The 27,138-nt window shown below is 46.6% G+C and overlaps 1 protein-coding gene across 1 annotated transcript; it reads left to right on the plus strand.

Moving 5' to 3' along the window:
- Positions 1–466: 466 nt before the first annotated feature.
- On the plus strand, positions 467–13,020 carry LOC146209319 (uncharacterized). The gene is made up of 5 exons (XM_084579959.1): positions 467–475; positions 1,519–1,800; positions 4,615–4,899; positions 11,008–11,097; positions 12,715–13,020. The coding sequence occupies exons 1-5, from the start codon at positions 467–469 to the stop codon at positions 13,018–13,020; spliced, it is 972 nt and encodes a 323-aa protein (XP_084436085.1).
- Positions 13,021–27,138: the final 14,118 nt, after the last annotated feature.

Here is a 27,138-nt window from a genome sequence, read left to right on the forward strand (position 1 = left end):
TTAAAGAACCCCAAGTGGTCGAAATTTCCGGAGACGTTGACTGTGGCGACGGCATTTCCTTAGTCATTTTGGGACGTAAAACATTTCAAACCAAACCAAAATTACTAAAACGCTCAACGATCTCGACTGCTTACACCGGGGTTACATAGCAACATAACATTTTATATTTATCTATAAGGACATCTCACCACCTAAAGACTTCCTACCAGCACCCTCACAGCGGCCTGGCTTAGGCTCCTAAGGGACCAGGGAAAGAACACACAACTCAGGCCTTCGGGCTGGGTGTAGCCGCCGCACTAGAATAAGAAGGCGGCTGGTAGGATCGCGCCTGTAGGTGGGTTGTAGGTTGATTCTAACTCGCTGACAAAGCCATGCACTAGATATGGTTTTTGAACCGATATTGACTCTCTCTATACTTTAGTAATCTGTGACTTCAGTCACTGTATGAGGCTGCACGGTGAGCTTGATGCATCTGGTAAGTCTGTTAATCAGTTTTATTTTGACCTTCGCCTGGAGGACTTGTTAGCAGCTTGCTAGCACTCCCTTCAGACCAGTGTGCCGTGTATACGTGAACAGCTTTTGTGAATGTTTTGAGTGTTTTGGCGGAGAACACAAACCAACTTGGTTGCTAGCGACATTTCTTGGCATATCTGGTTTGCTTTTGAACAACTGTAGAAAGCGTGCGTTGGAGTGATTCATTTCAGGCCGGTAATGACTCTTGTTCGATTAATATATTCCACCCACGACACTTGCGTTGTGTGTAGTGATAAAATCGGTCTTAGCAAATCAATACTTGGTGCGACAAAGGGCCGATGAGAATGCAGACGACAATGGTGGTGGCACTGCCCAGGTATTTAAAGAAATCGCGAGATGAGTTTGTCATTTGCAAGGGCTTTTGATGTGTTTCCTATACGGGCCAAGGGTCAAGGTCAAACTGGAGACGGGAATTGTGTCTGCATGCACACACAATTCGAGAGAGAGAGAGAGAGAGTTAAGCACACAGCATCCACGCACATTTGATACAGAGTGAAGGAGAGTACTCAATGATGTGTGATCTATTATGAAAAACATCGATCTCTTGTAATGCCATTAAGGCTATGCGCAAAAAAAGACAACACAAAAAAACAGAGGCAACGACAGGACGAGCGCAATCCTGTCGTTGCCTCGTCCTGTCGTTGCCTCTGTTTTTTGTGTTGTCTTTTTTTGCGCATAGCCTTAATGGCATTACGCGATTCAAGCCAACTAGCCCGACAACAACTCTTGTTATCGATCTCTAATTCTCAACGAAGTTCTAAACTGGACGCAACAATTTGAAAACACGAGTGGAGGAGCATGAAATGACGTGATGTTTCAGGGCTCCTCCTAGACACTTCGCAGATTACTTATCCAAAGATTGTGATCTCAAGTTACTCTGTTGTTCACAGTGCTTTAATTACGTTCACAATAAAGACTAGGGGGGCTCAATAAATTAACGGCGTGCATCCAATGACGTGTCATTACTCGGGAACTGGTGTGCAGGTGGCCGCCTTATTCGCCAGCCGACGTCTTGTAGTGAGCTTCTACGACTGCGACAGGCACGGTCCCGTCATTCAGGGACTGCACTGCTTGGCTCGCGCCTACCTGCTTTCTAGAATTCCTCGGTTCGCCACCTACAGCACCGACCTATTCCGCGGTGAAACGAGAGCCCACGCAGACGCCCTCGTAGTGGCTGTGCGCGAAGCATTTCGCAAGACGATCATGGACGAAGCAGAAAATTCCACATTTATTGCCAACTGGAGCTCGACGGACGTCACCTTCAAGGTACACTGGCCTCGTCGAGGTCGGCGCTTTAGCCTTTGAGCGCATTATGATTAGCAGTAAAGCTTTCAGATATTAGACATTGATTGCAAGGTATCAATAACGCTGGTGGTCAGTGTTAGCGTCTCATTGTGCTCTGCGAGAAGTGTAATTGCTCACTACGGCTTCTCTCAAAACATTTTTTTACACTTAAACAGTACTGGTTTCGACGGCTCAGTTCTACGGAGAACTGATGTCGATTGCAGCATAGACCCAAAATAGAAAACGACATGAGCCCAGCTCAAGATGCCTAAAAGAGGGAGTGGGAGAGAACGATCTATCCCAAGCTCTTGCCAACCGAGCGGATATACACCCCTCTCTCACACCTATACCGGCCATCTTCGAAGGGAGACTGGAACAAATCCGGCTAGAAATACGTAAATTTCCACATCCATGCAATTGCCTAGGCACCTTTAAAAGAATAATCTGGATACAGTTACAAGGTTATTCCAACCTGAAGGTGCCTATCATGAACAGCGCCCTTGCAACACAATATATTGAGCTTGCAAGAAGCGATGCATGCTGGGTAATCCGCCATGATGTTGTCGCTGGCAGCAGACGGCGGACAGCACAGCCAGGTTGAATTACAGTGGTTCGAATTGAGCAAGGGCTTGTCGTTTTCGACAGTCCACCGAGCAAACACGCGGCTTTTCGTGCGCTTCCCTTTCGGCCCTGCAATTGCCGGCAGATTCCTGAGGAGCGTACGCGTCGATGCTGTGCCCGAAAAATCGAGAGTGCTGTAAAGAAATGCAAAGCAGTGCAATGCGGACGTGTTCGCGCTACGCGCTGCCCGTCGATATCGCCGACACTCATGATTTCTAGCTCTGGCGAGTAGTTTTTGATACTTGCCCTGATTGGTGTCAATCTCGCGTTCGTTGGCACGTGTGAGCCATTCACGTCGGCGTCGCTAGAGAGATCCTTTGCCTTCTCGCATTCGTGCTTACATTTTTTTGTAATCGTGAAGAACCCGCAGTCCGCCTGTGCTGTCGCGGCAGCATCGTCTGCGCGCCCTACGCGACCACGTAGACGAGGCTAGTGTGGTAGTGCGATACGTGCTGCGTCGTCTGCTGTCAACGACATCACCATGGCGGATTACCCAGCATGCATCGCTTCATGCAAGCTCCCTATACGCTGCATGCCCCTGCCGTCTATAGTGTTATACCCTTTTTCATGGGAATTAATATCATAGTGCTGAACAGCAGACGAATTATAATGACCAACTGCTGATTCGAGGAGTGGGACGCGGCCGTGAGCAGGAAGGAGCTGGGGAAACCTCCAGCAAGGTCGGCTACTGAAACGTATGACACCCTATCCTTCTCCGACAGCCCTTATGCATTCATTCCCTTTCCTTTCTGAACAAAAATACGTCTCATCGCACACACGCACCGACTGCTATATCTCACTGTCGTTTATGGCGTGAGGTCGGAATGAGCCAAATATGGTAGTAGCAAAACCATTCCAACGAACATCTTTTTTAAGGCTGACTGTACGTCACTACAGAAAACAATGGGCAGGTTTCACTTTGTACTACAAGTGGTAAGTTACACTGGGCTGATTGAATTAATAGCATATTCAACCACTTCGAATGCTATGCTACCGATTTAACTATTTCAAATGAAACAAAGAGGAAATAATGAAACAAACTTATTTTGCTACTCTCTTTTTTACTTACAGCCCAAGCCCATCAACGGTCCAAATGTTATATTACTGGTTCAAAATCCATAGAAGAGATTATATTGTTTTTTTTTATATAACAGTTTATATAAAATGCCGAAATACAGCTTATTTGCCAACAACTTGGTCAGTCAATACGGGGCTGTAGTATCTAACGCTGCAACCAGCCGCATCACTGTGCATGAGCCTGTGCAAAATTCAAGAAAGCTCCGTCAAAGCTTTTTTATGAAGTTAAGAAATAAGCAAAAACCAATGGATGAGGAATAGCTCACTAAGAACTGCAAAGGCAAACACCCTAAAAGAAAAACGAACAATATTTAGAGCTGAAACTGTAAATTCACCATAACTCAAGCCCGTTGTCACTCCAGGCAGTCCAGCAGGCCCTCATGGCAGCGTCCAGCAGGCCTTCATGGCGGCGTCCCGCAGGCCTTCATGGGAACGTCGAGACAGATCTCGATGTTCCCACATGGGAGACCTAGGACCGCTCGCGCCAAACCGTGCCAGACATCAAATAAAGTTATTCTATATCCTCCTCCACCAAATTGCAGATCTCTATTTGCCAGGAACATAATAGGACTAGGGGTCATATTGTGTAACCCCTTTATTTTTGATTACACTTTTCCTGACGTCAGCGTGATAGCAGCGTGAGACAGCAAGACTTCCTCACCTCGACTCGCCGCACTCACAAGACAATAACGAACTTTGTCAGCCAACCCCGAGGTGCGCTAGCTAAGGAGCCAATGTTATGGTCACTTTCCACGGACGCTCAATAGCCGAGCCCTCGGTGCCCATCAGCAGCGACCTATAGACCGGACCAAATTGTTTTGATATGAAAAACTGTATTTTATAGACTATAACATCACAATAGAAACCTACAACTCGTTTCTCGATAGTTACTAAGCTATTGACGTAGGAAAGACTACTGACGTGGCAGAAAGACCCGGGGAAACGGTGGACTTGAAGGGGGGTGCAGGTTTATGGTGCCCGGAAGAAAACAAGAGATTGCATTGTCCGGACTGCATGCACTTATCGTTCTATATGAAAATAGTTCGCATTGGCAAAGCGATTATTTTAACCCCGGCTTCACACCTTCTATACTGACAGGCAGTTGATCCTATGACGAGCGGAAGCGCTGAAGACGGCGGTGGAGTCCAGGCCGGATACCCACTCCTCGGAGACTCGCTGGTCGACAACTGGCGTCGTGCGGCCGAGGTGCAGCCACCAGCGCTGTCAACGCGAGAAGAGGCGGCTGTGTCGTCCGCGATAGAGTCGCTCGACCTGTACGCCTCCCTCGAGCACGACTTCCTGCTGCTGCCGTACGCCTTCTCGTTCCCGCTTTACGACGAGGACGCGGCCCGTGCGATCAACTATGCCGGCCTCGGAAGCCAGGTGAAGCACTGTACTCCGGAAAGAACAAATGGAAGCATTTATATGTGAAAAACTCTTCACGCGTTAAAACAACGGATTAGTCTGAATACCTACATTGCAACCTTGAGGCCCGATTAACTGGGAGCAAGATGCACGAAACCTGACAGCCTTTGGAATGAATAAAAGAATTCGAGATGTGCTTATCTTTCGTTGCAAGAAAGGTGTAATTATTAGTTCATTTACTTTCAGACAAAGATATACTCAGTTACATGTAAACAAAATTGTAAAAACCTACGCAAAAACCTAGGAGTAGACGTGACGTATTTGAATCCGCCTTCTCACGCTGAACATTTTTCGCATTGCGAGGTTAGCACAGAGTTTGTCAAAGAAACATCTTGAATTTGTTTTATGTTTAGGGAACGCATCCCCAGTGTCTCAACTGTCCATGGTAACAAAAGCTTACATTGAACGCTCTAGGATTGGAGGTATATATGTCATCGATAGCAATCCTTATCTTAAAATAGCCCCCCATTTTGGCTAGCATAAGCAGAAGGCTAATACACTGTCGTCACCCCGATCAATTGCCATAACTGTGTCATTACTAACGCCAGATTTACCTGTCATTCTGCCGACAAGGGCCCAATATCGGAGAAACGTTGTTGCCACTAATAAAGCAATACTGCCGTCTCACCGGGACACTGCATAATCCAATGTTTCAGTAGATTTAAACTATTTCAGTATAATGGCCAGTATTGGCATATGACCTGATTTATTGGCCTACAGCCACAATATTCCGCTGCCTAATATTTTCAACCAATGTTTACTCACTGGCAGTTATACCATGGTCATTGAGCTATGCTCACTGCCTATCCAATACCTTGCACAAACGCGTATTCACTGGCTCTTCACAAGTAATACTGACCGGCTACCCAAAATATTTATGCGTGGCGACAAGTGAGAAGACGGCACACCATGCCGACAGGATGAAAGATGATTTTAATGGCTGACCTAGCGCTAAGGCTCCTCTCACGCCACAGCCTATCTTCTTCGCAACACTTCCAGGGGCCACCGAGCGATCATCCCGATCGGTTCATTGAAGTCGATAATGAAGTGATGGTGAAAGTCTTCGAGGAATTATAGGAGAGATTTGCTTGCCCCCAAGATGACTGATGCCTGAGTGATCCGCCTCCCCTGGAGCTTTTCAAATATCCGCCACCAGAGCATCCATAGGGCCGATGGCTAGAGGTCGCGTCGGACGTCTTGGGTGGGGGTTGCGTGTTAGTGTCCTTCGGGTCCTTCTGTTCTATGGTCCGGTATCGGTATTCGTCGGCTTGCCTGTGTGACATGTCTTTAGATCTTGGCAGGGGACGGGGCGCGGTAGTTGCGACTTGTCGGGTATGGGCAGGAAAGGCTAGAGCGCAGCTGTGCGGCTGTATGCACGTGCTCCTGGCCGATGGTCCCAAAGTACGAAAGGCGTCGACGCTCCAAGGTGAGGATGGGGATTACGCACCCCGAACTTCCACCAAATGATTGCGCAGTTGGTGACAAGCGCGAAGACGGCACAACATGGCGACAAGATGAAAGATGACTTTAACGGCTGTCCTAGCGCGAGAGCTCCTCTCGCGCCACTATCGATCTTCTTCGTAACCATATGAAACCCAAGCTTGTCTACCAGGCTTTGCATCGGTGCGATATGGCAGTCATATTACTGCTAAATGTGCATACCATCAGTGCTTCTGGTGGCTTTGTTGGTTATATTTTATAACGAATAGGAAGGCCAGCACGCTCCAAATACATGGTTGCGTGTGCCTTTATGCTAATATTTCACGTGAAGCAGAATATTTATTTGGAACATGCTGAACGTGCACATACAAGAAAATAATAAAACACATTCATAGGTGTGTACGTGGTGCAAGATAATGGAACAAATTCAGACGCAACTCTCTCAGACGCAGGTTAGTTCTTTGGAGAAAGACACTTGTTTCGCCTTAAATGCGCCTATTTTCAGAAGACCGTAGCCACATACACATTCGATTATTTCACAATTTAGTTCAAACCGAATAAACGTATATAAGATTGAATTACCTCATTCAGAAACTCGATAAATCGCACGTTTAGATCGACACTACTCACTGAAAAAATCGTCCTTCTAGAGTCGGGAGCCTGCAGTACTTGAGTTCAGTTCACAGCGCAAGTCGAAACCGTTTCGGTTTCATGGAAGTTCAGAGCATCTTTAACTTAAACTCTGGTATAATAGAAATAACTCTTACATTGTGCTTGCACAAACGTTAAGTATTTATCCGAGTGAAGTTTTTTGAAATAAGCAGATTCTCAGCATATTTTCTCAAAACATACTGCGCAGGACATGAAAAATCTTAATTGTAATAAAAATAGTAAATCCTTTATTTTCTAATACTTAATACCAACCGCGATTACAATATTTCGCAATTTCCACGAGATAATTTCACTGTCAACAGCGCTAACATAGAGTCTATAAAACAACCTACACGAAATGATATTACTTTTCAAGATTCACACAGCACCGCGGCCACTGCCCGATAACATAGAAATTTTGATGGGAAGAAAGACCGAAAGAATTTGGTTCATCTGTGCTCCATATTTCTGCATGCATACAAAGACCAACATCATCCTATATTTAGGGCATCTCTTTATAAGATCCACTTACAAAATACAAATGTTCAGCTTTCAAGATACTATAATCTAAACAGTAATACCATCGAACAAATCCGAAGAAAAATGCACCCCTGAAAGCCCAGATAGCTTGAAATGAAATTGGACTAAATTGTACATTAACGATTATAACCTGTTCTATTCTTTTTTGTCACCCCTTCCCCTTTTTATTTCTTGCTTCTATGTATTTAAGCATTTCCTAAGGTCTCCAAAATTCATTTTGTCGGGCTCTATATCTTTTCTATAGTGCATTCAATAATCTTGGCTGTCGGTTTTTTAACACTTGTAAGCGTTGTGTTGTCCAAGAAATATTTTTCCATGTTTCAAAATTTCATGTTTTTTAGTTACCAGAGTTACATTTCTCTTTTGCTAGCCGACGCAACAAAGCCGTATTACTATTTTTATATTCTCTATATCATTTTCACAGGCAAAAATTCTAAATATTTGTCACTGGCATTACTTCGCACCTGCGAAAGTAGGGCTCATATAAAGAGTACCTACCTACATTCGCAATAACTCGCAATATATTTTGCAAAGCGTGGATTTTTTTAGGAATGTTTGCGTCGTAGAGGCCAAACGTAAATGACAATAATGAAGTCTTGAACAAACGAAAGTATTCTAAAGTACCATCATTACACTATGTGGCAGTATGTTTGCTTTTTCAGTATATTAGTACTTTGTTTCTAACGGATGTCGGTGCGGATTCCGCGACAATGTTTCCTGGAAGACAACACCTAGCGTGTCAGAGTCCACTAGGACGCATTGATCCAATGTTCGTTAATTTTTTCTAGCATGAAATAAAACTACCGTTATCTTCCGTGCATATATATTTAAGGAATTTTCATCTTTTCAAGTTTACGCAGGATTTCATTCGCATTGTGCATTACATGGTCGGTTTCATTATTTTTTTTTTTTTGCTGACCAAAATATACTTGTGTCGTCTGTGTAAATGAAAACTTTTAATTCTGGAGATGCACTTACTGTATAATATAGGTAGCAATTAGATGCTGTCTTGAAGAACGCCACAAGAAACTGCTATTGGATTCCAGCGATAGCCTTCTGTGTTTAAAATTTCTAGACTACTGCTTAAATATGAATCGACTTGAGAAGCAGCAACATCTCAAATACGGTTCGTAATGAGCAGCGTATGATTAATAAGGTCAAATGCCATTGAAAAACTATAAAAATGCCCATTATTACATTTCTGTCTTCGATAGGATCTCATATATGCTCTTTTTGTGCGAGAAGTGCCGAATCAGTGTGCTTTATCTTTCAGTCTCCTTTTCTGGATGCCCTTGTAAAGGTCACCAGAATATCTGACTTACATGTTTCCCAAAGAAAAATTATGATTTTCAGACCACATTTGGTAATGTCCTGGAAATGCAAAATAGGCTTGCCTCAACTCTGTTGCACCGTTCGAGCATAGAATCTTCCCACGCGGTTGAAGAGGTCAAGACATTGTCCGCATCTTCATATGGCGCCCATGGAAGGTGGGCGGCTTACGCGGCTGCACGAAAAAGAGAGTATGTGTTTCTCGACAGGCTTAGTCTTCAAGGGCATGGTCACCTTAACAAAGTTTAGCGCCTCCACCTGATGTGACGGGGTAGTGACCAAGCCTGGCACAATCGAGGAGGCCTAGATTTCACTGTAATTATTTCTTTATTCGGCTGACACGTGCCGGCTAAATAACTGAGAACATTAACAGCAGCGATAACAACAACAGCGCCCGACGAACGTCCAACTACGCATGCTCGTTTCATTCGGCAGTTCTCAATTCAAAGTCGGCAAACAAGGACCTAGACAAACACACAAAATATGTATTGATAACATGGAAAATTGTGCAAACACACGCGAACGGCTGGAATCATTCTTGATACATCTCAGCGCATCTTGCGCGTATAAGAACATTCAAATTCCCGTCTCGGTGGCTTTGAGCGTGAACAAGATCGTTTCATACATTAAAGTAAACGATAAGGTCGCGTGCTGCTGAAGACAACAAGTAATAAAGCATTCTGTACTTCGCGGACTTGTTACATACTGAAAAACGTGTAGCAATGTTTGCACCTAAAGGAGCTTTAGGAGATATATTCGTATTATACATGGCCGTTGTAGACACGCAGATGGCTCCGCTAATTGCTATTTTCGTAAATATGTTTCCTACACTGGTTCCTCTTCAACGTAATCGAGCGCTCTTTGGTTACAATTTTCTTTTAGCTCATGTCAAAATAAATTGTACAAATTCGCGGTATATCTCTGTCCGACTTGATTGCCGCCCTGCACATGTCATTTGCCTCATTCCATTGCGATACATTTACAAGGAGCTTGTGTTAGTAAAGAAAGCCTTGTTTTATATAAGCATAGTAAACACTAACGTGGCGACAATGGTATTTTACATTCTATTCCACGTGTGTGAATACTTTGCCTTTTTCCTGTATATTAACAGCAGCATTATTTTTTACTTAACTTTCCTTCTCTCTTCTGTCATGTGCACCAGGTGAGATTTATGATGTCCAACAACAAGGCTTTGGCACATGGTCGAAGTATAATGCAGGAGACGAATGAACAAAGCCCAAATCTTAATTTTGACACCAAGTCGTGGCTCGAGACTTTCGTGTTTTAATAAGGTTGTCCCTCCCGGCCCCTGGAATTCAACACTGACCATCTTCCTGCGTTACCTCTTCGTCAAGGTGCCCCATTAACATGGCGTTTCGTTTAATGGCGTGCCTTTCCAAAGTTTCGAACTTATTAACGGAGTCTCGCCATCACACCTTTTTAACACCAGCGAGAAAGCCCACCGAGAAGCATTCGTATAAGCTTGTCGGAGCATGTACAGCATTCTTTGTTTTATACAGACCTTTGCTCAGGTCCTAGAGCTTCTCTGCATACCACATTGGCGCCCGCTTTAGCGCCACTGCTGCTGTACTTCCCGCCGCACTAACTGCAAGAACATTTTTACTTGAGAAGTGATGTTTGCATAGTCTTCTGATATCCGCGTGAAGTTTTTGCCTTTACTTTCATATTATTTTCATTTCTCGTTGGTGTCCTGGCGACTTCAGGTGAGGCACAGAGTAAGTCAGTAGGTCGGTCCCTGTGCATTTCAGGTCTTCGTTCTATATTCAACAATAGGTGAACTGAGCCGCAGTGTGATATGCTTGCATGGGCCCAAACAGCGTTGATAGATGCTTCGCCACTGGTATGTATACATACATAGGACTATAAAACTTAGGTTCACACCCACCTCCATTTCTTCTCTGCTTGAGTAGTTTGGTCGTGTTGTGGATGGACGGACAGCCGACCGGAGGGCGAAACATAGTCTGCGAGCCTAATGAGATACAAATCTAAGTTTCAAATGCCTTTCAGCTCTATTTCGCTCGTGCCCTCATAGAGAATCTATAAATATTCTCCATTGGCTATACACAGCCATCTGTTGCCTTGCAGGTGGCGCTGGCGCTGGGCGAGCTTTGGTTAAAGGAACATCGAGACACATTCCACCACTGGCTGAAATGCGTCGTCCCAGCTTCCACCAAGGTCCATCAAGCTGAAATACAAGCATTAAAGGTTCACGGCGTCCCACTGCATACTAGATAATTCCACTAATGATGCAATACTTGCAAGAACACATCGCTAAAGCATAGCCTAAAAAAAACTATTAGAGATAGAGGCCTAGAGGAAACAGGCTTTCTGTTTCGTTCGAAAGAAAACCTGCTCGTCCGGGCGGGCATTTAAAAGGCATTTAAGCGGCTGGTAATTACTGCTAGGCTCCAGACGTAAAAGATTATTGTTATCTACATCTTCAATATTGAAAAATAGCTATACAATTATTCGGTATGCAATATTTGCATGAAGGGGGTATCGGAGCCAACAAACGGATTGGACATGGACTGCTCGTTTTCCCCATCGGGTTACGAGGCCATAAAGTATAAGCTTCGAGGCTTCGAGGGTACAGCGCAGCTGAGCCCTTATTGCAATATATCAATATATTTAATATGGCAGCAAGCGTGCAAAGTGTTAATGGAATACCAACGCAAAGTACTGAATTATCAATATCTATCAGAGCTCAGATATCCACACGCGTCGTTGATAAAAAAAAACGCCATGTTGATTCAGTCAACCACAATAAGAACCCAACTAAGATAATAAACTGTGTCCAGCTGTATACAGGGTATTTCTTATTGGCCGTGGAAGTGCGGTTTTAATGAAACTCCGAAACCTTCAGTACATGTAGGCAACTGGTGCAGAAAACATTCACCAACTCGCCCAGTTTTCGGTTCTACTATACCGAAACCCTGACGTATTGTCTACAAAATTGCAGGTATAAACGTTTGAGAATTTGGCTCATATGTGAGAGGTGCGATATATAATCTGCCGTGAGGTCGAACGTTTCAGTATAAAGAAAGTTTTTCCTAGCCATCCGCACACCTTTTCACCCCATCAAGCCTCGCGAACTCATTTTGAACGCTTAGCTATCTAAGTGAAAGATGTGTAAGCGCCATATTTTAATCTCCATGATTGCGCTTGCGTCGTTCATTGGAAGCTATCCTCCTCCCATAGCATCCACGGAACAATAATTTCTATCGCTTACAATCCGTTGCCGATATTCCTCGCACATGCGACCGTGTGTGAGAGGTGTCGTTACAAAACCAGCGCACCTACTCCGCGGCGAGTTCCTTGCGAGTGGCACTTGCATCACTTCTTGGGTGCACCGCGAACCTGCGTCACAATCCATGCATATTGGTTGTGGTTCGCCTCCTACAAACAGCTCCCTTTGTATGATGGGCAGCAGTGAGGAGCGTGCTCAAATTGGCATGCACAGAACGAGCAGATTGTGCAATCCGAAGGTAGCTGAGAAACAAAGCGTACGAGTAGTTTCTCAAATGTTGTCATACTGAGTACTGGCTGGTCCTACTCTTGCTAAATGGCACCAGATTCTAAGCGCATGTCACTGAAATTTGTGGTAAATTGGACGCATTGCTACCTCCGTACTACTGCCACTCAAAACAGGAAGACCGGGCTAGCAACTTATCACACGACGGAGCGCTTAATCTCAGTAATTGCGATGCAGGAAATCCTTTTATGTCGGCATCGTTATCTTTCGTCCATTCCCGTCAAGTAAAATGCATATTTCTTGCGTACATGTGCCTTTAGGTGCTTTCCGCTGACGTGGCCTTCGAGGCATACAGAGCGATGGCCGAGGCTTCAGACGAGCGGCTGGTGGGCTTCGAGAGCCTCACGCTGCCGCAACTGTTCTTCGTGGCCGCCTGCTACGCCATGTGCACTGGAGAGCCGGCCTCCGCCCGCTTCATAGCCGGCCTCAGCACTAACACGAGTGGAGCCGAGCCCGGCTGTGACGCCGTTCTGCATCGTACCAAGCACTTCACGAAAACCTTCGGGTGCACGGAAAAGCCAACAGGGAACGTAGTCGCTGAGTGCGCTGGGCTGTCCCAGGGCTAGACCCCAGTTCGCGCTCTTCTGACTACCAGTGCCCATTCAAAGTTTCATGAATTCATCAATATCATTTGCACTGTGCAGTCGCCTTGACAATTATGTGCAGTCGCCTTGACAAGAATGCTGACCCTATGGTCGTTCATCTTGATATGTTGCACTGCAGCACTGACTACTTGACATTGGCGTACTTTTTATAATTGCTCGTGTCGAAACTGGGATAGTTATTTCCGTTTATTATTGAGTGCTAATCGTATCGCGTACATTTCGTAAGTTTCTGCTACATAGTCCACCTATTTTCGCCCGTATATGATCCATTTCATGTTGTGTCCTGCAGTATATTTGCGTGTTCTAATGTCATGGTTCACGTGTAATGTGCAATCACGTTCTTGCTTTCCTTATATATTCACGTGTAACGTGCTATTTCTATACGCCACATATAGGGGGTTATACACAGTGTTTCTCATGTACACTTCTAAAGTCGAGTTTTTCACCGTTTAATTGCACTATTGATGACATGTGACGAAAATGTAAATATTAGGAGAGTGGGCACGTGTGTTTTATTGACTCCGGAGGCTATTGGCAACTTCATAAGCGCCAATAAGCCATAATACATCATCCCAGTAGTAGTGTCTGTTGCCCGTCCAGACTTCTAACCATCCTTATAAACGCGGATTCGCTGGAGATTGGAATAGCGCGGCACTCGAAACAGTCATCGTCTGGGCGCTGCTGGCTTGACGTAGCGGAAAATGTCCTTGTTATGCTCTAGTATAGCACTATTTAAAAATTTAGTGCCCTGCTTACAAATTGAATGAGACCGATCACTGCATTGATGTCCATTCTCAACAGGGAAGTCAAACAGAAACATTACCACTTGCTTGGCTGTGTGGATCCTGAGTTGACCCCATGGAACACTTTCCCTACCGAAATGTACTGAGACTGGTGAAAATAAGGCTTAGTAAGTGCACCTTGAAACTGTGTGACTAAGCGAACTGCAGTGCTGTGAAGTGCCGAAGAACACGCCGTGTTTCCGAATTCCATTGACAGTATAGGGCCCCAACAAAGAGCCTGTACCATTGCTGCTCGTCTGCTGTCGCGACTGCTTTTATTTTCTTATGGCGATTCAGTTTCAATACAGAAACGTCAGCCCCAGCCCACCCGTAAACTTCGTGTTCAAGGCCATCTTGTGTTTTTTTTTTTATTTCTGCTATATCTGTCGACCGATCTTTAGTGATTAATCTTGTTTTGTTATTTTTGCTATATCTGGTTGATCGATCTTTAGCGATTAGCTATATCGGCTGTTACTTGTTCTGGCAATAAATTTGCAATGTTTCCTTCTTATTACAAGACGTTATTAGAAAAACATCTGGTTTGTCTTGAAATTTGTTGTTACTTCTGTCATTAATAGCAGGAAACGTACTTCAGTGCAACGAATGAGTATTGTATGACTATTTGAACAAGAAAAAGTAGTCTACTACATTTGTATTCAATTCTTCTTGATCCTGCGCTTCTGAATATAGCATGATTTTAGCATGGATGAAAGCATTTGTAAAATGAGCACTTGTACAGAATTTTCATCTTCGACTACTACTGCAGGCACTAGGTGGGAGCCACATACTACTTTTATCTGTTCGCTAGTTTATTTTGTTGAATAATGTAAAACTTTCTTAATTTTGGCTCGTGTTAAAATTTAGAGCACATCATGCTATCGGCATAGCATAAAATAAATATAAGATTGCGCTTAGGTCTGCTTAGCAAAAATGCCGAATGCCACTTTACAGACAGTTTTCACAAACTGCATTGTCATTTTCATTCCTACTATCATCCCGATCATCACTAGCTCTAGTATCACCATCATCAACTAGATACACCTTCATTGTCGTCAGTTAATTCTACCACCATTATTCTTATAACTTACTGCAGCGTCATTATCATCGCTACTATCATAATCAGACGATTTAAGTTGGGCGTGCGCAATGACGATACTTATGCGGCGACAATGCTGGTTACCAAACCGAAGGCGCCGGTCCACAAGTATTTCTACCTGCCTTGAGGGCAGACGAAAGCAACAAGTAACCGGCGTACGCCTGTCGCTGCGCACGTTGCTCAGTGCGTTTAAAACATGGCAGAGCACTGGTCGCTCGTTCCGGCGAACACATCTCGCCGCTATATTCTCCAGCGCGATAGTTCGCTTTACGCTTCGGTGGCGTTGACTTTTTTACACACACTGTTACCCACCTGACAAGGTATAAGGTATATAAATCACTTGCTTTCTGGATAACTGCCTGAATTTCAACCTGCCGGGTCTATCAGCAAGCTTTTTGTGTGTTATCGTCATAGCAATGACGCTGCATTTTTAAGATTCTTAGCAGAGTCTTCTGGCAGGCTAGTTGGAAAAATACGTTAAGCGTCAAAACTGTGTGAATAAGACAGGATAGCCGACACACACGCACGCACGCACGCACACATAGTGCAGTGTGTGTGTTGGTGATATTGTTTTCTGTAGTTCGTGCATTCTTTCCTTCCTTGAAATAAAGACTGACAATGCGACTATTATTCCGGACAGCAGTTGCAGGTACGGCTTTGTTTTGCCATTTATTCATTCAATAACCTTTATTTATAAGGATGACCTGATGCCCAAAGGGGGAGTGCGGAGTTAGGAGAGCCAGACTCCGACGTGAAGTCTCAGTAGCCTCAGACGTGAAGTATTTGTTTTTTAACAGCCGCCGGCAGGCGGCCTTATCATTGTGATTCTGGCACGCGTATCAATTCTCTATGCCGTGTTGGTTCATGCTCGTTGTCAAGATACGACGCGTTATCATTTTCCTTTTCGCGAACGGTGCGCCGAGATCTCTCTCGAAGATTCCGATCACTTGCGTATGTTTCTACAATGCTCCAGGTTGTGCTAGTAGCAGCTTAAGTCGTTATCAAGATTGTTCTGAGCAGCCTTTAAATTGAGCGTTGACGAATGTGACGGGCATTCTTTGTTCGACGATCGACGAGCCCGTTTGTTGCTATCGCCGCCGCCGAGTTGCTTATAGTTGTTTTGCAGGCGCTAGTCAGCCCAATAAAGAGTTAATTTCAATACCATCAAGCTTGTTTCTTCTTTTGGTGTCTACGGCCTTGTCACCACTACATGACAAGGCGTTCTTTTCTTTCGTTTTGTGTGATATATATATATATATATATATATATTCTTTGGTCCCGCGTTTCGCGGTAATATATATATATATATATATATATATATATTGTTACCGCGAAACGCGGGACCAAAGTGATGTGCTCACTGACAAAGACGACGACCGAGGAACGCGGGCACGACTAAGCGTTGAGAAAGAGGACGACGCTGACAGAGTGAATACTGCACGGCTACTGAAGTCTTAGCGTTGAGTTCGGCCCATCGCAGTGCCGTTACACTAAGTACATCCCCGTAACATCTTGGTGGAGGTGCGGGGTATAGATGGAGTATGTTCTGAGCAGACAGGTACGTCCAAACGAAGAAGGCCGCTGGAGCAGTCGATAAGGGCAGAGTGGGCCGTTAAAAAGTCAAGGCCGAGGATCACATTGTGAGGGCACTGGTTGAGGACGGTGAACAAAACAGGGATGTGATGACCGGCAAGGGTGACTCGGGCAGTGCACAGCACAGTGACGGCAGCAGTACTGCCATCGGCAACACGAACGGTGGGCGAAGTGGCGGGGGTCTGTACTTTCTTGAGGCGGCGGCAAAACGATGAGCTCATGATCGAGACTTGGGCACCAGTGTCAATGAGGGCAGATACGGGAACACCATCCACGAACAGGGAGAGGAGGTTACAGGGCGAAGAAATGGGCAGTAGAGGATTTCCAGGTCGGAGTACCAATGCAGCATCACCTCCGGGAGCTGCATTTGCTAGTTTCCCGTGAAGCGGCCGGCAGAGGACGGCGAGGAACTGCGGGTAGGAAGAGGTGAAGGGAACGGCGGGCTGGCGGGGAAGGAGAGCGACTGGACACAGGAGGAGGCGGAGTGGTATCAGTGCGGGGAGGCTCATAACGAGGCGTGAAACGGCGGTGACCGTAATCGGAGTATCGGTCAACGTTAGGAAAACGTCGGGGTGGTGATGTCCAGCGGCTGCGGCAGTGTCGAGAGATGTGGCCAATACTCGGGCACGTGAAACAGATCGGCCTGTCGTCAGGGGGGCGCCACTCATCAGGATTGCGGTATCGATAGCGTGGCGTGTAGGTGTTGCGGGGCGTAGTGGTGGCGACCATGGGAGGGACGGGGCTCGAATTGTGGTGTTCCACGGTGTGGCTATAGGGGACGCCCAAGTTGGCAACCTCTTGACGAATTGGCTTGAATTAGGGATATCGTCGCTAGGTTGCTGTCCGAGGAGGACGGGTTGGATGCAGCAGGAGCTAGCGCTTCCAGTTCACGACGCACGATGCGGGTCACATTTTCAGTGTTGGAAGGTTGCCCTAGCGTCGGCAGATTCTCGCATGTGGAGCTAGGGGCAGTGTTGCGGAGCCGATTGAAGCGATGTGCAATGCGTTTGTGTTTGGTCTGCTCGAAATGTCGACAAACCTGCAGAACGGAGTCAACCGTGGAACAGTCCCGACAGAGTAGAAGATTGAAGGCATCGTCGGCTATGCCTTTGAGGATGTGCCCCACCTTATCAGGTTCTGTCATGTCTTTATCCACTTTTGTGCAGAGCCTTGTGTGATATAATATATATATATATATATATATATATATATATATATATATATATATATATATATATATATATATATATATATATATATATATATATATATATATATATATATATATATACATCACACAACGAAAGAAAAGAACAGAACGCGCATGGCATGCAGGCCAATTTGATTTCAAAGGCCGAGTGAAAAAAACGGGTACGTGAAACAACGTTACAATTCAAAGCCTATGTTACAATTGTAGATTAGGGACGTCGAGGACGGCGTCGAGGTCGGCGTCGATGTTGGCGAGGAAGCGGTGCGATCAAGAACAACACGATCGGCGCGATGGCAATTCCAAAGGTGCTTCTTCGTCAGAGTCCAGCGAAGGGGTCCATCTTATTCGCAATGCCCCCAGAGAAAAAGGAGCCGTCCTGGCGACTTAAGGGGACGAAGATTCAATGGGGTCGTCGAACGGCTTAAGGCGCTGCACATGTATACTTTCACGGCCACGGCGCCGAAAATTAGAAGATGGCATAAGAGGCTCAACAATGTAGTTGACTGGCGAAGTGCGCTCGACGACGCGGTAGGCCCATGGTACTTAGAGACCAGTTTTGTTGAGAGGCCGGGGCTGCCGGATGGAACCCATAGTCACACGAGTGAGCCGGGCTTGAAGTGTGGTGCGTTCTTCCGATTGGTGTCATGTGATGTTTTTGGCGCCATTGAGAGTCGGTCGTGAACGACCGGGCAATCTTGCAGCATTCTTCGGCGTGCTGTGCAGCTTCGGTAACAGTGGTACATTCAGATTTATCAGGATTGTAGGGGAGCACAGTATCAAGAGGAGCCTATAGATGTCGACCATAAAGCAGAAATGAACGGAGAGAAACCCGTGCTTGACTGCGTTTCAGTGTTGTGTGGGTATGTGATATAAGAAAGGACACTCTCCCAGTTGGTGTGGTTGGATCCGACGTACTTCGCGAGCATGTCACCGAGGGTGCAATTTAGGCGACTGTAGTCAACGCAGAAGCGAAGAGACCCGTCCTTCTTCTTCACCAGGACTACAGGGACAGTCAGAAGGCTCGATCACGCCATTCTGAAGCATGGTGTGAACTTGGGCTTCAATAACTCTGCGCTGGGTGGCAGAAACAAAATAAGGGCGCTGACGCAGGGGAGAATGGGTTCCGGTGTCAATGTGGTGGCCGACAGCTATGTGCGGCACAAAGGCTGATGAGAGCCGAATAAAGAACGGAACTGGTGAAGCAGTGCGAGAAGTTCAGAGCATTGAGGTCCAGGAAGATAGGCATCGATCGAGGGAAGAAAAACGTCGGGAGACGACTGGTCCAGCACAATAGCAGCTGGCGTGAGTGCAGCCAAGTCACCAGGCTGTGAAACGGTTGTTGCGTCACCGGTGAGAATGGAATCAATGAGCTGTACAGTGCCGAGGCGCTCACCATGGCCCAGGGACACGGGAAATGGAACGGATTAGAAATCCAGAGCGCGGTAAGGCCATTTGATATAGGAAGTACAGCATAAGGCGGGGGACGACTTCTGCGGTTGAGAAAGATTGACGATGGTATAAAAAGGACATTGGTACTGCGGGAAAACGCACAAGCGGTAGGCACATGAACGAAAGAGCACGCTGGGAGGTCAATATCTTCAGCAACGATGACTTTGGGAGAAGGAATGTCTGTCCACGTTTCGTCAAGCGCAAAAAAAAATCCACTTCGGCACGAGCACTGTTGATCACCGCATTATTACGCGACAGAAAATCCAAGCCCAAAATAAGATCATGAGAGCAGGAAGGCAAAACGACAAGCTCTATTGCATACACAACTTCTTGAATGACGACTCGTGCTGCGCACACCACTATAGGCTCTACAGGCTGAGCACTTGCCGTGCATAGCGAGAATCCTGAAATAGGTGCCGTTACTTCGCGCAATGAACGGCAAAGACTTGCAGCCATGGCAGAAACAGCAGTGCCGGTGTCGACCAGAGCCGGCGGTGTCGACAAAGCCCTCAGCAGAAACTTCAAGCAGACTTGCGGGAGATACGTGAGGCCTTTGACAGTTCGCTCGTTGCGCAGTTCCCGCCTCAGGAACTGCGGCATTCAGTTTTAATGTTGCGCAAGATTAGGACGCCGTCACAGAGGAGATAGCGAGCGGCGACGTGGCGAGGTTGAGCGGCGAGGAGAAAAGGTGACATGGTCATTCGCGACAGGACTTGCAGATGGATTGGCGGCTGTTTCGAGGCGGCTGCCAGGAAGCTAACATTTGGCGCGATACAAAATCGTCGGGAGTGAGATTTCGGCAGTACTAGGCAATATGGCCAGCAAACCAACAGGAATAGCAGATGGGACAGTTGTCACTGGTTCGCCAGGGGTTGCGGCGCTGCGGACGAGGTGGGACAAAAGGCTGCGGCGCTTGAAGCAATTGCTGTACAGGCTCTGGAAGGGTGGCGTACCCCACAAGGTAGCTAGGCGGCCGTGGACGAGCAGCGAAGGCAGCGTACGTCAGAGGCGCGACAGGAGCGGGCGTCATTTGTGAAGCGACAGGAACGTCGGCGTATGCGAGAGTCTCAGCGGCTGGTGCGGGTTTAGGCGCTGGCAGAGCGACAGAGGGAAGAGCGTCCGCCACGCGGTCGGCTATGGCCTGTCGAAGGGGCGCCAGATTTTGGACAGCTTGCAGTTCTTGTGAAGTAATGATATCTGGCGAGCGACGTCCTCCCGGATGAAGTATTTGAGATGCTGCAGCAGCGTGGAGACCCTAGATGTAGGGGAGAGGCCAGAAAGTGGTTCCACGGGCCCGGGAGGTGGTCGAGTGATGAGCCGCTGCTTGCGCCACTCATCGTAACTCTGGCAAAGGTTGACAACTTGGGCAACAGTAGTCAAATCCCGGGACGTTAGCATTTGAAAGGCATCATGCTCGATGCCATTCAGGATATGCTTTATCTTGGCTTTCTCGGACATCTGTGCGTCGACGCGACTGCACAGATGGACCACATCTTCAATGTAACTTGTAAATGTTTCGTCAGGCCGCTGTAATCGATTATGAAGGCGTTGTTCGACACGGATCTTGCGTACAGCAGGACGACCAAGCACGGTTGTAAGATTAGCTTTGAAGGCGTCCCATGTCGTGATATCGGCTTCGTGGTTACGATACCACAAGTTGGCGACGCCGGTCAAATAAAATATGACGTTTGTTAACTTCGTGGCCTCGGTCCACTTATTGTAGGAACCCACTCGCTCGTACGACTCAAGCCAGTCATCACAGTCTTTGCCGTCGGTCCCGCTGAAGAGCGCAGGGCCTCGCTGGCGTAAAGAGCCAGAGCAGACAACCGGCGGGGTGATCAGGGCGGCTGGTGGATGTTCGTCTTCAGCCATAAGAGTTACCGGGAGCGTGCGGGTGCGAAGCTCCGGCGTGAGGGAAGGATATCAGGATGCGCCTCCACCAAATATAGAAAAGGGACGTCGGGGACGGCGTCGAGGTCCGCGTCTTGGTCGGCAAGGAAGCAGGGCCGTCAAGAACAACACGATCTGCGTGCAATGGCAATTCTACAATTGATTCTTCTTCGTGAGAGTCCAGCGAAGGGGTCCATCTTCTTCACACAATGGATATGCATATTCAAATAAACGAATTCTGCACCAAATTAGCAAGGACGATGCCGCATTCACGCAGTTATCAGCTGGTTTTGTTATTCTAAAAGCCTCTAATATCACGGCTTGTCATGTCTGCATGCCTCCACAGAATATGCGTTTTTTCGAACAGTGGTACTCACTTGTTTCTTTTAACATTCTTAATCAAGTGTGGCCCAGAATAACAATAATGTGACCTAACATGTTCATGGAGGCGCATGATTAGGCAAAGCCCGTCTATCCCGTATATCATAGGCCACAGGTAAAGAAATGGTGTAAACCACCCCGCAGGCACGAACCAGTAATAGATCAAAGTGTGCCATACCACACTCATTGATTCTCCTCTGCGGTGTGTCTACCTCCCAATGCCAGAACAACCCCTGAGGTTGTTTGTGTCCAAAACACCATTTTCACGTCATAATGACGAGGTACCTTTTTAACGCTTTGAAAGACACCACAAATGCGCGAAACAATGGCAATCTTTTCCTTTTGTTGTTAGTTTTTGTTTTTTTTTTGACGCGGCCGCGTCAACACAGTCTGCAACCCCTGCATTTTCCCGACTTGCTACCTGTGCGCGAAAGTGCAGCTAGCGCTATGGGGATGGGAATTGGCTAGGGCTGCTCACATTGCATTCATGCAATCCCATCCTTAATCAACTTTGAACGACAAGGATAAAAATTTAACAGTGTATTATAAAACATTGGATAAATCATGCTTCACACGTGTTTACCATCAAAAAGTAAACACAGATGAAAAAACGCAGTCGCCTGTTTTGAGTAATTTAACATGTGAAATTCAAACCACCATCCCTTTTTTGGAAAGCTTTCAAAATATCGAACATTACAAAGCAGGGGTCACAAGTATCCACAAAAACTAGAAGATCGTCAATTTAGCCAGAAATTGCCTTTATCTTCGCCATTTTCCGCAAACTTTTCGCAAGAAATTTATCATAGCATACAGAATAACACCGCTCAAGATGGGAGCATCTTTCTACCCAATACTGATGAAAGATGATTTAATTCAAATTCTTTATCCAACAAATTAATGAAAGTCGACGTCAGAAAAAATTACCGCAGTTAAGGAAATTGTAGAATAAAATCCCGCAGTGGTGTTGAAGGCATTTTATTCATTATGTAGCCTAACAGATTCCTTAACATATTTCAAAAGCTGCATGTGTAGTAGCTAAATGAATAGGTCTTCACGGTCAATGTTAAACGCTGACGCAGAACAGATTGTTGTGCTTCAAACACTGGATTGCTATACCTGTATTGTGATTAAGAAAGGGATGTGATATTCTTCAAGAGTCAAAATGTCCCCATTGTTTGTCACACAGGAATGTGAAAGCAGTGGCTGAATCAACAGGGACATTTTGACTTCCCAGTCAACAGGAGGCACTCCTTCTCGGTTCCTGACATATTTCAACAAAACAGGACACTGATATGGAACAGAATTTAGTTAAGTGAATCTAAACTGCCGCACATACGAGATGGTAAGAATTTTTGGTTAGAAAAGACCTTGGAGATCCTTTTCAGGTTCCTTGAGTGTCTCGAGGAGAGTAGTGAAGTCATCTGCGCACCTAGATTTCGTTGTCAACGCAAATACTTTACTCACTAAAGGTTAACATTTAAAACTTGCAACAAAGTTTTAGAGTATAATTTCTAATGTGTTTTAATGTGTCCGAGTTTTAAAGAGGCGTTTAAATATACTTAAAGCTGTAATCACAACGAGGTAATCGCTTACGTCAAGACTGACCTCAAAGTAAAGCAAAGCCTACGTTGCATGGCAGTGTCTTCGGCACCGAATCACCTCCAAACTCTCAAAAACAGAAGTGCACTCCCTGAAAACTGGTCAGTGCACAAAACCATTACACATATCAGACGCATATGGTGTTCTCGCAGATGTCTTGGTATCGAGGCAGCGAAACAGACCATTGAGTATTTCACTAAATCTCTGTGTACGTACACAATAAAGTGGCAACTAATGTAAAGTTACAAGTGCAAATAATGCAGCTACGCACAGTGATTTCTAAACACTTGCGCAGCTAGATTTTTGTATTTTGAAGAAAATGTCAATTTGCAATGCCTGTCGCTCAGTCTCGGCATAGGGCAGACATCAAGTTGCTTTTCAAGTGCGTAGTGTTTGGCAGAACATCAATTTTAACTGCATGGCCCTAAATCCTAATGTCCTATCTAAGAAAAATTTTTCTGAGGCCCTTCAGAAGATGTGGAGCATCAAAATTGAACGGTGCGCTACTTCCAAAACCTAAAAAAGGTGTATCTTTAAGTATTAAACTTGAAAGCAAACTCACGTTCTGTGTACCCCGGTCAGACACATTATTAACAGGCTTAAAGCCAGCATCGATAAGAGACTTAAAAGGGCTTGGGTTTTAGGCCAGTTAGGGAGGAATGGTAAGAAACAACACTGCAAAAACCAGGAAAAAGAGAGTGTTGCCTCATCGTCTCTGTCCTGTTTCAGCTGTGTTGTTTCTTATTATCCAAAAAGAACCTATTCATGTAGCTATGTGAAAAGCAGCCTCTGTACAGCATCAAGAGGTGTAATCTTATGTGCTAAAACTAGTCGAGAGGTTGCATCCATGAAGACTCAAAGCCACCGACTATGCACACCAGAGCCTTATTTTAAAGGTTCCCAAGCCACCTGTCACAGTATTCCTCAAGGGCCCCAAACCAGTCGAAAGATGTAATGCGGGACAAAACTTTCTGGATGTCTAGCTCATCAAATATTATGGCGCATACTCGCTCTGGAACTGAGGAGGAAGGTGTCTCCATCTTTACTCGTTCAAATATTTCAGGAAAAGCCATACTATCAATTGCGCACTCTTCAGCAACGGCTGCAGTAACCAGAATGACGACAAAATGAAGTTTTGTCGACAGCTATAGCCCTTCGGGCTATAAAATCAAAATCCCAGAGGAAATGGTTAATTGTGGCTGCTCTTTTGGCTACGACAGCGCTTGACATTTTTGTGTTTGGACTGAGCTTTCACTACTGCAGCAACTGACGCATGGGTATTTGTAATTTTAAGCACCTATGGGGTGCGTGGGTGCTTGTAATTTTGTACTTCAGTCAGCGTCTCCTGCTGACGTTTGTTTCTGGTCGTGTTCTCTAAGCAGGCGGTACTTGTTTTCGAGCCTTGGGATGTTACTAGTGGCCAAATGCTGGTACATGAATGTGCAAGGCGCATTAGAAACAGTTGAAAGGAGCGCACGTCACAGTGCGTAACGTCTGAAGTGCAATCTGAATATACATACATAAGTCGTCAACTATTTTAGGCGAAAGCCTTATTTGACTCAACGACTCACCATCGTGTCCAATCAAGAGAATTCCTTCCTAACGCACTTCGCAACGCCCTCCTCATTCTTGGTGATTTAAATGCACATCACGTCAGCTGGGGTTATCCCAGGAACTGTGGCAAAGGTCTCGCGCTGTAGACATTCGTGCAGAACGAACAGTTATCCGTCCATATTGATTTTTCTGACCCAAACCGCATCGGCTCCAGCGTCCAACGCAACACTAATCCGGACCTATCCATCTGCGAAAACGTCTTGGACGCAGCGTGGACGAACACCTGGGTCTTTCTCGGCAGCGACCACTACATCCTGCCCACCTCTTTCTCTCTTCCTACCCTATTCTCCCGCCAGCGTCTGAGCCAGGTAGTCGACTGGGATCGGTTCCGCCACTCACGGCAACATGCCCTAACCTCCATCTCAGACCTTTCTAATGGACTGCCGCCTTGCTCAAAGATGTTTCATCCGCCACCTCTACCGTCCCTACCCCTCCTCACTCCTCCACGGCTGACAGACGCCTCCTTCACCTATGGGAGACGCATCATTCCCTGCACCGCCGCTGGCTTTCACAAAAAACACAACCGCTCACTACGCCTCTGCCTTGCCCGCCTGGGTATGGAAATTGAAGAGCACTGCTCATATCTCACCAGGCAGCAGTGGGGCCAGACCTGCGACCGCATGGCCGGTAACCTCGGGCTGAGGGACACGTGGACGCTCCTACGTGTCCTTCTTGACCCGTCGCATACCAAGGCCACGTAACGCAGGGATGTGGCGCGCCTCCTACAATACTCACCACTATCCGATTCCGATTTCCTTCTTCCACTCTGAGATCGCTATATCTGCACTTCCCCTCCGTCCCCCCTCCCTTCCTACATCGGCACCCTTAATTCTGCGCTTGACGCAGATATTCCTTTGGGGGAGGTTTATGCGGCGGTACGTAAGCTCAGCACCACTTCCGCACCAGGAGCAGACCAAATTTCTAACAAGGCCCTCCGTATCCTGGACACATCATTCCTAGAGGTCATTACGGACCTCTTTAGCAAACATTGGCATGAAAGCACTCAGCCTTCTGAGTCGACCCCCGCTAAGGTAACCTTCATCCCCAAGCCCGGCAAACTAATAGACATTAAAAATTTCCGTCATATTTCCCTCACCTCTTGCCTCGGTAAGCTCTTTGAGCACGTCGTTCTAGACCGGTTTCAGAGCTTCTTCGAGGACAACCATCTTTTCCCCGATTCGGTGTTCGGCTTTCGCCCATCCCTCTCTACACAGGATGTCATGCTCCAGCTCTCCGAAGAGGTCCTTCCCCCTCTTCAGGCCAAGCGCTCTCACGCGATCATGGCACTGGACTTGATGAGTGAGTGAGTGAAAACTTTATTGGATATTTCAAGGGTTTCGCGGTTGTGAAGTCTCCGTCGTCTTCTCTGGCGCCGGCGACTTGAGGCTTCTCGTCAGCAAGGGTGGGCCCCTAATCCAAGGCTCCACTGAGTCGTGCTGCATCAGTCGCGTGCTGCACTAAGGCCCTTTGGGTCGCGAGCTCGCCGCTGGTGAGCCGACTCTTCCATTGCTCCGCACTCGGGTATTCGTGTTGGTGGAATGCTTTGTTGCGTTCGCAATCCCACGTGATATGATAAAGTGTAGGTGTGGCATCGCACCAATGGCAGGTGGCTCTGTATTGTGTCGGGAACATTTTATTAAGTATGTGTAGGTTAGGAAAGGAGTTTGTCTGTAATCTGCGCCAGCCGGTCGCTTCCTCCTTTGTTAGGGCTTTGTGTGGTGGTGGATATCTAATTCTATCTCCCCTATGCAAGTGCAAGATCTCTGCGTATCCCTCCTCGCAAGCCTGTAGGCGGAGCTCCGGAGCATTTGACTGCCCTGCTCGGAATGCGTTACCTCGAGCTAGGCTGTCTGCCCTTTCGTTCCCCCCTATGCCCGTGTGGCCCGGGATCCAGATTAGGTTATGCCTGGGTTTCTCCTCGGCGGAGGTTGCCCCGCTGAGTATTTTAAGGGCTTTTCTGCTGATCCTGCCCCTCGTGTAGTTCCTGCACGTCTCCTTCGAGTCCGTCAGTATGTTGAGAGATCGGCCCGTTCCGTAGCCTTCTGCTGCCGCCAGTGCAACGGCAATTTCTTCGGCCTCCGCTGTGCCGGCGACCTTTGCCGTGGTACACGTGATCATGTTTCCTTCCTTGTTTACCACTACCGTCGCGGCTACGCGTTCTCTCTCACGCAGATATACGGCAGCATCCGTGTATACGGTGTTGTCTAACTGGGCTAGCGAAAGCATTTGACAATGTCTTCCACACCGCCATCCTAGATGCCCTTTCTACCCTTAACGTGGGTTCCCGGATCCATGGTTACATCAAGGCTTTTCTTGCCCAACGAACGGCTGAAATCTCATTTGGCACCCTCTCCTCTCCCGCTTTCCCTCTTGGAAATCGAGGTACCCCCAGGGTTCTGTTCTATCTTCCCTTCTCTTCAACATCACCCTTTTTCCCTATGCACGTGCTCTTGCTACCATTCCTA

This window comes from Amblyomma maculatum, chromosome 1 (assembly GCF_055883805.1).
Source record: "Amblyomma maculatum isolate TAMU_Amacu chromosome 1, ASM5588380v1, whole genome shotgun sequence".
Taxonomy (NCBI): domain Eukaryota; kingdom Metazoa; phylum Arthropoda; class Arachnida; order Ixodida; family Ixodidae; genus Amblyomma; species Amblyomma maculatum.